Here is a 14,149-nt window from a genome sequence, read left to right as displayed (position 1 = left end):
CTGAGCTTAGAACGTACACACGCTCTTGATTGGCAGCGAGGTCCAATCACCTTTGCTTCCCTTGGCACGTCATGAGCAATTTTCCCAGGGTTAACTTCTGTATCCAAGGTAAGCTTCTCCTTTTTGCCTCTTATCGTAATTTTGAACTTTGCTCCAATTTTGTTTATTGTTTTTATTTCTGAGCTTAGCTGGTCTATTTTGGTTTTCTTGGTTGTCTTCTTCATTGTCCAGAGCAAGCCCACTTTGGTCTACTGGATTGTTACTAATTTCATTTTCTTGTGCAGTACTATTTGTCCTTTGTTCAATGTCCATGTCCATGTCTTGTGTTGTTCTATGTTCATTTTCTGGGTCATTATTATTTTCTGAGTTAGGTGTATCATCAAGAAAATCTCCAGCATCCATCTCCTGTACATCATTGACGTCCATATCTGGTGCGTAGTCAGGGTCATCAGGATCTGACACATCGCTAAATAAAGGATCATCTTCATAAATAGAGGGCGTAGGCATTTTTCTAGATCTTGGTATGTTGATATCACTTGAGCTGCTGCTGCAAGCTGCATTTCCGGTTGATATATCTGTAAAAAACCAATTAGTTTACTAATCTTTATTTTACTACTAAAATAAAGTATGCCTACGCCACATGTATGTATGGTCAAAAATAAAGGGATAACATAAAATTACAGGCAATTTTCAAATTTAAAATTCAAAATAATGGAGCTACTAGTGCCTATGGTCTAAGAATAGGTTACCTGAAGAGACACTCTTGGTCTGCATTTCTATTTTTCCATCTAGCATGGTTCTTTCGATTAGGCTGCTGGTGAAGCCCATTTCACGCAGAATTTCCTTGCTTGTAAAAAAGTCTTCGAGCTCATCATCACCTTCACTTGAGTCACCGATTGTGTTACCTGCAACACAACACATTACATGCAGAAACAGTCATACTTTATTTCAATCATGGAGACCTAACCTGCTAATTTTTAAGTTTCATTGACAGGGAAAAGTTTTAAAAGTAAAGTAGGCTAGTAATAATAACTTCTTTGTTTGAAGTTCATTTTTGGTTATGGTATGGGATTATTGCGGGCATTTTCCATCATAATAAGTAAAAACAAGTTTTCATCCCACCCTCCCCCTAGTTAAAAATAATAAATTAAACACAATAATTTTAACTTGTTGGGACTGGCAGAAATACTTTACCATGTAGGCCTAGTTGTAACATTAGAAACTCCGCCTATGTCCAACAGATTTGCTAAACTTTTAAGTAACAACTCCGCCTATGTCCAAAGCCAAATTTAAAAGCATTAAACAAATATTAAAATAAATCACACTCTTAAAGCAATAACACCAATAGATAGTCAAACAATCAAACTTCAATTATAAGGTAGAAACAACAACTATCCTAATAAATAAACTTTGTTAACTTACCAAAATCTCAAGCTTAGCAACAGTGATGCTCTTTCACCCATTAGACACAATGCTGAACTAAAGGAGATAGGTGGTGTTGGTTCTTAAGCAGCAGATAGGCGGTGTTTGAAAAACAGTGAATAACTGCACATTCTGGTGGAATTCAACTAAACTAAGTCTTCACAGCTGACCTAAAGCAGTGCAGAAACCTTGGAAATGAAAATCTCATTTTTGGAAAAAATGTCACTTAGGCGGTGTTGTTTCTTAAGCGACGAATATTTTGTTTAAGGCACGTCGCACACTGAGTCCACTCAGTTCAGTCCCTTCCGCTAATTTTGAAGACCATGTACCTATTCAAATGTAGAGCCGCACACTGGGTCCGCTCAGTTCAGTCCGCTCCGTCCAGTCTCAGCCAGTTTTCGGTTAGGGAGCGATTTGGACAGAAGCGACAATAAAATAAACATGGTAAAATTGTAAAGATTTGTACCTTAATTAAAAAGTATTTTAAAACTTATATCGATAGCCTAACCCTGTCCAAAAATGCCGCTTTTAACATAATTAAAGAGTTAAGTTGGGCCAGTTCAACTTAGTAAAATGATAAAAAATCTATTCCTTACACGTTTTGATGATCTAACTTGAAACAAATGGAATATTGTCGTAATAGTCATGACAATCTGTTGGGATGTGACTCTTGTAGATGGTCCCATTTTGATTTCTTGATTTTCAGTCTTGAGCTGTTCAACTGGGGAAAGTTAACACACCCAGAGATTGGTTTTGCTCTTACAGGCAAGGGTGTATAGTCATCGTTCAAATTGAGTTTGTAGTCGATGGTTCCATTAGGATTGTACCTTAAGGCTGGCAGGGCAGTAACTTTGGGATTCCCTAGTTTTTTACCAGGCCGAATCGATTCGTAGGTCGTTGTTTCTTTTTGTGAGAAGTCACGAAAAAACGTAAAATCAAGGTACTCAGACAGATGGGAAGGGGTACTTTCTTGCCTTTCTTGTCTTGGGGTACAAGTTGCTAATACTGAAAACCATGTCCCATGTTTTTTGGGAGGCTGAACCCAAAACGGTTTCACACAAGTGAATGTGGAGTACGAAATTCTTTGCCCAAATTCTGTAACAAATCTTGATTGGCAAATAATCATGGTCATTGGGGTTTGGTTCCTTATCAGAGAATAAGTCATGTTCATAACTCTTTCCTTTTTTAGTCATTTGTTGGCTTTCTGGGCATTATTCAGTCACACTAGAAGCACTTAACTCAAATTCCTCATTAGAGAATAAGTAATTTTTATATCTCTTTCTTTTCCTATGCGATCGTTGGCTTTCTTCAATCACACTTGAAGCACTTAAAACAACTTCATCAATAAAAGAATTATTAAATGAGAGGTATCATAATTTGCGAAATCCTCAACTTCAACTTGCTTGTCTTTAAGATGGGAGCTGTCCAGGTCTATATTAGTTGAGGCACAGGAAACATTTTCTGTAGTTTTTTCTTTTAGTGCACCTGAAAGAAAAACAACGAATTAATCTCTCAGCAACCGAGTATAAAATTATGTATTTGAATAGCTTATCCATTTAATGTAAAAAGATAATAGAAAACCTCTATATTTATGAGTATAAAATCACTGCTAGTTTTGTGCAAAAAAAGATCTTGGCATTGAAAAGATTTTGAGAAGAACTTTTACAAACACAATCCTTGAGAACGTAGAGATGTTTATAAAGCTATTAAATTTATTTTACCTTTTGTATTGGCCGTATTCAATTAGGTATTGTATTGTATTGTATTGGGTTTCAAAACGGTTTCACACAAGTGAATGTGGAGTAAAAAATTCTTTGCCCGAATTCTGTAACAAATCTTGAATAAAGATTCTTCATAGTGTCCAAAGTCCAAAAGGATACGTAGTTGTCTCTTTATTTTACCTTTTTTTCACAACATCTTTAGACCCCCTTGATAATTTTAGTTTCAAATGCAGTTTTCCATTGATGGAATTTAACATTTTCTATTATATGATCAGAAATGAAGTCTACTTCTTTGGATTCACAATCAACAACATCATTAATGTTTGAAAACTGAATTATATTCAAAGGTTCAAATTGTTCTCTAAAAGTTGCATGTTTTCGTGAACTATGCATGCGCACGTTGTCTTTCTTTGCTGAACCCAAAACGGTCTCACACTAGTGAATGTGTAGTATGAAATTCTTTGCCCAAATTCTGTAACAAATCTTGAATAAAGATTCTTCAGTGTCCAAAAGGAAACGTCGTTGTTTCTTTATTTTACCTTTCTTCACGACATCTTTCTTTCCAGGACACATTCTAGATACACTGTCATCTTAAAAAAAGTTTGAAGTACCTATATTAGAATTTTTAATTTTAATAGTCCTGTAATTTTTTTTAAATAATCTACATTTACCTTTTCGGAATCCTATTTATTGCTTTTGTAGGGAATTATGTGTTGTTTTGCAATCTACGAGTATATTTTCGTAGGATCTTCATGCCGACTACTTTTTGTATTATTTTCCTCTCTTTAGTTTTTGGATTCACCCTTTTCAACAGGGTTTTTAATTGTTTTTCTAATGCGAATCCAACGAACAATCGTTTTCTTACTTGTGGGGATACATTATCTTTGCCTATCACATCTTTGCAGTTGCCTTTTAGACGTTTCTCGTTTTCTTTCCAGATTGATTATTTTTTCATCTTATTTTTTAGTTTATCTTTGCCTCACTTTCATTCTGGCACTGGTGTGCTGTCTTGAAACGGGTTGAGGTACAACTTCATTAACTTCTTCATCTTCAGACTGGAAATGCCTTCTCTAGTGCTTTCTTTTTATAGCAGTACTTCTTTAAGTCTTTTTTCCATTTTTGATCTTAAGCACTTTTTTCAGCTTTCCTCTTTTGGTATCTTTCTCTCGCCTTCCTCCTATATTCTGCCATTTGGTCCTCTGACATTTTATCTCTGTATTTTTTCTGACAACTGGCAGCTAGTTTATTTTGCCTTACATATTTTTCTGAAATTTTATTGCTCTTTGATTTTTTCCCCATTTTCGTCTACCAGTTCCACAACCAAAAAATCCTACATTAAATTACATCCTAAAAATATAAAGATAAAATGACATAGCCTATATAGTATGATATAGAAAATAAAAACAAGAAAACATCAGGGATAAAGACAAGAGAGGGAAAAATTAAAAAGGGACAATAAATTTGGTTGCGACAACAAATTCACAGTTTGCTAAACGGATTAATATTGTCCAGTAAATTAATTTACGTGTTCTTAAATAGCATGTTGAAAGCTAGAATTATAAAAACGATCAGTTATGTTTGTGGAATTCAAAGATCGTAATTTACATAACGTTTCGTCAGTTCCATCATGATTTTGTCAGTTTCATCACGTTACGAAACCTTGAGGTACTTTGGTAACAGAAAGAAAATGACCATAACAAAACTGACAATCATGACATTTTTTGTTGCCAGTTTGCGTCAAGCATCACTGAAGTGAGCAACGAATCATAGGTTATGTTTTGGCTGGCCATGTGTCTTCTGCTAAACCTTGATTTGAATAAACGTAATACTAGTAGTTTTCTTTAAACACGTGTAACAAAACTGATGTGTAATAAAGGGATCCTGTTTTCTTTAATTTCGTCACAATTAACAATAAAACGATTCACTTAGAACACTTATGCTGGTAACTTATTTCAATCACTTTGCCACATTAGTATGGTTGGGTGGGATATCGGCCAATCCTGTCTGTAGCGCGAAATTTAAATAGCTTGGCAAACGATTACAAAGGTTGGGGACATTCTGTTTTTTGTTTTTTCTTTATATATACAAATATTATTGAGAGTTTAAATGTGTTTAAAATATGTACTCATTTGAACGATTATGTTTCATACATATTTTATGTACTTCATATTGATTCTACATTTTTATAGAGTTTCATGATATTGAATCCTCTGGGGACAGTAACGAAACTGACGAAACTTTACTTTTAACTTATTTAAAACTGGTTTATTCATCGTTTATGCTACAAATAAGGATGGAATGAGATATAATCGACATAAATAAACAACAGCAATATGTGTTTGTATTAAGTTTGTAACTTTTTTTTCTTGGGACATGAATTGTCCCTCAATTTGATAATCACCCTTAAAGTAATAATATCAAGTTTCAATTAGTTACAGTAGGGAGATAACTATATCCTGTGATTGTTTTGCTGTCTCTTGGTTAATTTATTCACAATGTGTAGATGTTGCCAGTATCTCAGTGGTAGTGGAGTACGCAAGAGCAGTCGCTGGGGTTTACGCTGGGGCTCGCCAGCAGCTATCTTGCAGCTTCTGTTGCTTGGAAATGCTGGCCTCATCATCGTAGACCACATCCATTTCCAATACAATGGCTTCCTTTTTGGTGTGTTGCTTCTGTCTGTCGCCAGAATTCTACAGGCAAGTTTGGTTACTAATGTTAAACCTTTGGATGCTGACAAAAATAATAAAAACATTTTTTGTGACAGAGGAAAACTCTAGCCACCCGATTGAAAGTAATAGCCAAAACCTCTGAACCCTTTTTACATTTTGTGAGAGTTTTGGGAAAAAACTGTAACTTGTACCACCAAAGGGCTGTTTTCAAACTATGTGACAATAATTTCAGGAATTAAAAAAATAAATGTATGCCAACTTACAAAATCTCAAAAATTAAAATTAAAGTACTGTAGGCTAGGTAGGTTTTTATTTAAAAGAATGAGAGTTTTGCAAAAATATTGATAGATCTCAAACTGACCACAAATCGACAAATCTTTAACAAAGTATATCTGCAGTTCTGTGATAACTGGTTATTTTCTAAGCAAATTTGGTAAACTCATATTTAGTTGAGTGTAATTTCTGAGTTGAAAAAAAAAACACATTATTTGCAAACACAAAAAACACACAAACATAAATTATAGCCTACAGTAATCATGATCATATACCGTATGTACATTTACAAAGTCTTAAAAAAATAAAATTTAACGTAAGTAGGTTGTTATTTACAAGAATGTAAATTTTACTTAGGTTAGATCTCAAACCAACCAATTTGTATCAAAGTATTTAAAGTTCCTTCATGATAGTTGGTTACGAAGCAAATACTTAACCTAGGTACGGTACCTCAGTTTATTTGATTTTAACATTTTTGTTCAAAAATACGAGTATTTGGATACAATGAGGATCCAAACGGTTCCTTTTCCTGTCACAAATTATCCCAGAAGTTGAAAATAGTCTCTCTGAGAAGACTGTAGCTGGTGGAGCTGACAAATATTTGATTGCAAGATCCCCAAGCCCTGGAAAGGACGAATACTTCTTCCAAAACATCTTCCAAAAATTCCATATGTTGCAGCTGTGTGGTTCCAAAGTTTTCAAATTATCCAAGTTCTACTGTAATTTAAAATTTAAGTTTAATTTGGTTTATTAAGCATTGATAGACATAAATTTTTAAGGATTGATAGATATCAATTGTTAAGGATTGATAGAGATAGGCCTAAATTGAATAAGGTAGGCTAGTAATAAAGTTAGCCTACCTTTGATTGGGAGAAAAAAATTAAGCTGTAATTTATAATTTAAGTTTAATTTGGTTTCTTAAGCATTGATAGAGATAAATAAAAAAAAATTAAACTTTAAAAACTATTTAAAAACATCCAATTTTTATTAGGGCCTATAGGCCTTATTATGATTTGTAAAAGCAAAAAAAATAATCGGTGAAATATTTTACTTACCTGTGGTTGGAGTTTGGCAGAACATCTATCGCTTGGTGAAAGAAGCTCAGTTTCTTCCAACAAATCCCTTTTCGCCTTCCTTAAATTGTCGGGTGAAATAAACACTGTAGCCTTCAATCTGGGATCCAACAATGTTGCAATAGTATATTCCTTTACATTCTCATCAGCATATCTAGTGTTAATAGGTTGCACCAGTTTTGTAGCAAATGCTTTTATTCCTGGTACCTGCATCAAGTTTTCAAGTTCTTTGATTGCACCCTTCACAAATTCAAATTCTTTATTCACTCATAACATCTTACATAGTACAACGTACAAAGACAGGAGTGTCGTCAAAAAAAAAATTAAAAAAAAATACTATAACTAATAAATTTACACAACTCAAAATTATTACTACTGACATCAAGTAAAAGTTACCCTTATAAAAAACAACAAATAAGATAAAATCCTGCTAAAATCAATGAAAGCCATCAGGTATGTATTCAAAGTGAATTTAGTTTACAAAATTAACCCAATTCTTGTCCGTTTAGAAAACATCAGAATAGAAATCTTCTATTTTATAATATGCCTTTTCAATTAATAACTCATGTAATTTTTCTAGGAGTATGTTTTTTGGATTGTTGGTGATTCTTTTTGGAAGTTTATTAAAAATTTGTATAGCCATGTACTTTGGTGTACGTTCAAAAAGAGTTAGTCTATGTATTGGGAATTGATATAAATGTTTCTGACGTGTGGAATAGTTATGTGTAAATTTAAACTCTTCAAAATTATCTATATTGTTAATTAATAGATTAATCATTTCAAAAATGTACATACTTGTGATGGTTAAAATCCCTAATCTTTTAAAATGAGGTCTAGAACTGTTCTGAGTTCTGCCACCCTCTGGTGCAATTGTAAGTGAGCGTTCCAGGTCCTCATTTGAGTTGCTGTTTATATCAAGATTTTTGATTGTTTCTTTTACAACATTTATTCATTGTCATGTTTTCCTGATTAGTTTCAGATTTCTTACAGTTATAACATTTCCATTTGTGTTGAGTACCCTCTTTGCAGATTTCACGGAATTGCACATCCGTCATATCCTTCATACATCTTTTATGGTACCAATAACCACAGAAACCTTTGCAAAAAACGGAGCCTGACCCTGCCCCTCTTTTACAAATTCCACATGGGTTTTTGGTCATTTTTGTCTGCTGAATAAGCTTATTTTAATTTTTTTTTAAACATTAATTTATTTTATTTATACTTCAAAACATGTATGCTACTATATTTTTAAAACGAATGAATTTTTTTTTAGTTGTTCATACATTTTCATACATTATTTTAATTTTTGTCATGCATTTTAATTAATTTTCTTTGATTTGTATTGATTGGTTTACTCTCAGAAAAACTAAATATCCTTGTTTTGAAAATGGCAACAATGTTGAGCTCTAGCTCAAAAATTAATTACTATAATCATGAATAACTCGACTTTACAGGTAGTCAGTAACGATAAGCTATAATCTATAATCTTGTCAGTTTATGTAGTCCAGCTCGGATAACAGGCCTGAACTTTGTAGTCTGTAGTTGCCACAACTGATAAGATGTATAGTTGCCGTGAAAAAGATCAGTTTGTTTTTAATGTTTCTCCAGGAAATTACTACTCTAACCAAACTGACTAATATTTATTGTTTTTACAGAGTCTTTCTGAGTAAAATAATATCACTTTTAAGTTTTCAACTTATTTATTTACAAGTAAAAATTATATATTTTACTCTAACTTTACTGGTGCAGTGCCCATAATGATGTTCTATACAGTTAAATATGATCTTCAAAACATGTGCTTTTCTACATAGGTACTGAAAAGTGAGTACTTTAATTCTTAAATATCACACTATTTACAAAAATAGAATAAAAGATTGATTATTCAGTAACTAGAATAGTACTTCCCAATGTTTTTACTGCATACATGTAAAATTTAACCTTGTAATTCACTAGATACTTTAAAATATTGAATCCTTATAACTGAACGATGGACAATTCCACTCACTGCAGATAGCTGACTCCTTCACAATCGGTATCACTTCTGATATTGTAGTGAGCGAAGAACTTGACTGGAAGGTGGCATCATCAAAAATCTTCATCACTTTCACAACATTAGCCATTAGCTCCCAATCAGGTGTAGTGATTTCAGTCGGTAGGTTAAGTCTGGTGCTGCTAGAGATATTGCCCGTCGTTGTTCTATCAGTCTATCCATCATGTGTTTGGTGGAATTCCAACGGGTGGGTTCATCTTGTATGAGTTTGTGTTTCGGTAGGCCCAATGTTGCTTGTGCCGCTTTGAGTGCTTTTATTGCTTTTGCAGAGTGCTTGAAATGCCCGACTGTTTTCCTACAAACCGCAGAAAGGTTTGCAATACTTCTCTGGCCTAAAGCCCATCTTTTATAATCAATTGTATGGGCAAGGCAAGGTATTGCTTTAAAAGCCCCAGCATTAGTCACCTGGTGAATACCTGCCCAAAGCACATTCTTTTGAACAGATGGGAGACAAACTGGGTTCCGTTGTCGGAACATACACATGATTTAATTAATTATAAACCATGTGATTGTAAATCGACAGTGAGCAAGTTAGTTTCTTTCAATACTTAGTCTTTACAATTATTTTCCTACTTCTCATTTTTGTGTATCTGACATTTTCTGCCTTGCTATCTGTTGATAACAGAATAAACTGGGATTTGTTGGTCGGTTTCTCTCGGTAGACCATGTACAAGGCGGGACATACAAAATGTATTTTTTTTACCAACAGCGTATTTCCCCCGTAAAACATTGCGCACACCTACTCTGTCAAGAGTTCCTATCAGCCAAGTTAATTTAAAATATAGGTATCTAGTTAGGCGTAGAGAGGAGAACAAATTATCTAAAAATAGATGGAAGCATTTGTTCAAACAGTTAGTGATTTTCAGTAGTTAGTTGCATACAGAGAATGCCAGGCCATGGCCTCAGTGGCATGCTCAGTGGTTTTTTCGTCATTTTCTCTGTATTTGGCACCTTTGTAGCAAAAAAGTGCCATGCAGTAATGGGTTAGAGCGTCACACAGTACCCACAGTTTCACTCCCCACCTGTGATTTTTTTTGGTAGGTATTGGGTCAAGCCAATCCTCTTTTTTGTCCCCACTAACGACTCATTGACAGATAGTTTCTGGTAGGGTACTTAAAACTTGGCTAACCAGTTAAGATGATCGATGAGTGGTTGAAATCTTGCGCATGGGCCATAGCCTGGTCCGCCATGTTTCACTAGTTTGCTGCCATCAACCAAATGAAAGAAATTTAAAGAAAGTTCAAATCGGGTTCGAGAGAACATTTTTGGAAACCAAGCAGTAGACAGGGACGATGGCTTCCGGATTATGCCCATGTTTATAATGACAGCAAGGAAGCCTTTGAATTCCTCAGAGGTTAAACTTACCCAAGATCTCAATGTACTCTGGGGTGACGAGCCGTGTTCAGCAGGTCGCAAGTAATTTGTAGTGTATCTGTTTTTCTCTACCACAAATTTTGTTATCAAATCAGTTGTAAAAAATAGATAGAAATAGGTTATTGGTGAGGAGTTTCTGGGTGGGCAATGCTTTGGGATTTCATTGTACGCGAAGTTATGCTGGTAACCCGGATTATTATCCTCCTCGATTTCATCCCAGTCACTGGATTCAGGTTCAACAGGTCTTCGCCTACGATTTCCTTGAGTTTGACTTCTTCCTCTACCAAAAAGAATATTTGTTGTGCTTCATCCTCTCCCTCTGCGTTAACCACTGCCCCTAGGCCTAGGCCTAGCACAATCCTTAGCAGTTTGAGTATCTGTTGGCAAATCAGGTATAGCATCAGTAGCTTCTTCTGTAGGCATATCTAGGATGGACCTAGTGTCAGTATTAGTTGATGGTAGGCCTAAATTCAAATCAATGACTTCTTGAGGTGAATCTGCCAGAGGAAGGACATCATCAATGTCTTCTTCATCAGAGAAAAACATATGAGGCGATCTGTTCGGTCTTTGCAAAAGATCTAGTCTAGGCCTACCACTATTTTCGAGCTATATGTTGGGTCTTCATATGTGTGGTCAACTGGTTCTGAGGAGGATGATTCAGCATCAGAACTTACAATATTATCACTGAAGTCGGAGTCATCACTGTTGTTGTTGGCAGAATATACAAACCTGCCTCTTGAATGTTAGTCATCAGAGTGTTTTCGTTTTCACTGACTGGAGATTCAGCACAATCTCCTTTTCTACTCATTTTGTTCAGTAGAAACACACAATAAACTAAAATATATCTTCTAAAACATCACTAGACGCCACTACATTAAGTGAAATTTCATCAGTAGAGCAGAAAACATAACCAAACCAAATACACAACAGTAAAATGGTCGTGATGACAGCTGGTACAGTATCGGCAACAGGTGACGCGCCTACCAATATGGTTTTCATTCTCAGAACAACTCCGATATATCGGCGCTTGGGGCTCTAAGGGTTAAGTTTTACCATTTGTTTGTCTTTAACAGTTCTTTTCACATATTTCACTTTACATTAGATGATTCTCTCTTCTTGTATAGTCCATTGGCATAACTTAAAATTTATGTTTTCATCAATATCATTAACAAAAGGTAATTCATTTTCAAAGTATACAAGTGAGAGGATAATAACATAAAAATATATCAAAATATAGCCTAATTTAAGATAACTGTAAAAAAATCTATAAAATCTATTTCTACTCCATAGGCTACATTGCAATTTGATAGTAGTCTTTTTATAAAATATATATTTAACTAAGTCTATCTATGTACTATTAATTCTATTGTAATTGATTACAGTATACAGTATACAGTACTATTAATTAAAGCTATTGGGATAGGGAAGCGTCTGTTCTATACTCGGTAAGCATGGTCTTCCACGTCTTTTAGCAGGTGAAAGATCAAGTTCTTTGAAGTCTTCGAATTCACTATACAAGGTGTGGCTAGAAAAAAACCGGACTGATGCAGAAAAAAAATTTATTTACAAAATTATTTACAATTTGATGTTATCTCCTTCAATGTACTCTCCTCCTTGGTCTCTACACCGCTCCATACGAATTTTCCACTGTTCATAGCAATGCTGCAGATCATTTTCAGTAAGTCCATACATTACTTCTGTCGCTTTTTCTTTTACTGCTTCAACACTCTCAAATCTAGTTCCTTTCAAAGCTGACTTGACTTTAGGGAAAAGAAAGAAGTCACAGGGGGCCAAATCAGGTGAGTAGGGTGGATGGTCTAAGATTGGAATGTTGTGATTGGCTAAAAACGTCTTCACTGACAACGCATTGTGAGCTGGGGCATTGTCTTGGTGCAGAATCCATGACTTTGTTTTCCACAAATCGTTCCGTTTTCTCCGTACTCGCTCACGTAGGGTAGTCAGGACACTAATGTAGTAATGCTGATTCACTGTTTGTCCCTCTGGTACATAATCAATGTGCACAATCCCTTTGATATAAAAAAAAAACAATCATCATTGCCTTGAATTTCGATTTTGACATTCGTGCTTTTTTTGTCGTGGAGAAGCAGGAGATTTCCAATGCATCGATTGGCGTTTGGTTTCGGGATCGTAAGTAAAAAACCACGATTCATCACAAGTAATAACATTTTGTAAGAAGGTGGGATCACTTTCAATGTTTTCTAGGATGTCAGAACAAATCTTCGGCGTTCTTTCTGTTCAATTGTGAGACACTTTGGAACCATTTTTGAACACACTTTGTTCATGTTGAAACTTTCATGAAGAATCTGCCTAACACTTTCCTTGTCAATTCCTGTCAACTCAGACATTGCTCTGATTGTTAAACGGCAATCTTGTCGAACAAGTTTACCGATTTTTTCAATGTTTGCATCAGTTTTTGCTGACAATGGTCTGCCAGTACGAGTGTCATCACTTGTGTCTTCGCGGCCATCTTTAAATCGCCTAAACCACTCAAACACTTGTGTTCGCGATAAACAATCATCCCCGTACACTTGTTGTAACATTACAAATGTTTCACTTGCAGATTTTCCAAGTTTGAAAAGAAATTTGATGTTAACACGCTGTTCTTTTTGTACACTTAACATTTTTCCGACGCACAGACAAAACGACAACTACTTAGAACAGACGCCACGGGCAGACTGAGTAAAGAAGGCAGATGAAACTTGAGTAGTAGGCGGGGCGAGAGTCACGTGACAGGCCACGCGACTTTCAGCCTTATTGCATTCGTTTTATTGTTGCACCGGGACTAGTCTGTGTCCCTTTCTGTATTTGCTCTTCTATAATGTGACTTATATTTGAGGAATTTTTGTATGTGCCCGATTACTTCTTTCACTCGAGAATCATCAATTTGATTTTTTCCACCACTGACGCCACGACAATCACGAACTCCTTCTGAGCGCTTCATACTTTTCAGAGCACTATTTACTTTGCAACTGGATATTCTTAAAGTCTGCAAAAAAAAGTTTTACATACAATCATTCCACAAATTTTGTACAACCTACTACATTTCCTTTTGTTTGATGTTTTCACTCTTTTTCGTTTTATGTCTAAACTCCTGAACCATAGAGCAAATCAATGCACGCTGAGCATCATGCGAATCAACACTATAAAACTTGTCAAATTCCTTTTTGGCATTTTCCTCACTAACTCTTTCCAAACATTTACACGGGCAAATATAACGCCGGAAATCTTTGGATTCTTTGAACACATTTCTTTGTGTAAAATAATCCTTGTTTTGGATGCACAGTCTTTTTCTAGTTTCTAGGTTTTGGTTTTCATACTTAAGTTTTCTTCCTCTTTTTGGCCTTCCTTCCAGTACCGGTAATCGATTTTCACCTATTTCAGGGTTGGTGTTTTCCACATCTTCAACTGTATCAGGGTTGGTATTTTCCACATCTTCAACTGTTTCAGGGATGGTATTTTCCACATCTTCAACTGTTTCAGGGATGGTATTTTCCACAACTTCAACTGTTTCAGGGATGGTATTTTCCACATCATCACTTGAAGGCT

The 14,149-nt window shown here is 35.1% G+C and overlaps 1 protein-coding gene across 1 annotated transcript in view; it reads left to right on the top strand.

The window, feature by feature from the left end:
- Nucleotides 1-14,149, top strand: part of LOC128985555 (probable dolichyl pyrophosphate Glc1Man9GlcNAc2 alpha-1,3-glucosyltransferase) — a 76,107-nt gene that overhangs the window by 25,580 nt on the left and 36,378 nt on the right. The window contains exon 3 of the mRNA XM_054405154.1: nucleotides 5,647-5,839. Within this exon, the coding sequence (XP_054261129.1) occupies nucleotides 5,647-5,839 (193 nt within the window). The remainder of the gene's footprint in view (nucleotides 1-5,646; nucleotides 5,840-14,149) is intronic.

Source organism: Macrosteles quadrilineatus, unplaced genomic scaffold, assembly GCF_028750875.1.
Source record: "Macrosteles quadrilineatus isolate MER2022 unplaced genomic scaffold, UCM_ALF_1.0 Scaffold_2__2_contigs__length_208266976, whole genome shotgun sequence".
NCBI lineage: Eukaryota > Metazoa > Arthropoda > Insecta > Hemiptera > Cicadellidae > Macrosteles > Macrosteles quadrilineatus.
The sequence above is the reverse complement of the archived record's forward strand: the minus strand, read 5'-3'. Positions and strand labels throughout refer to the sequence as shown.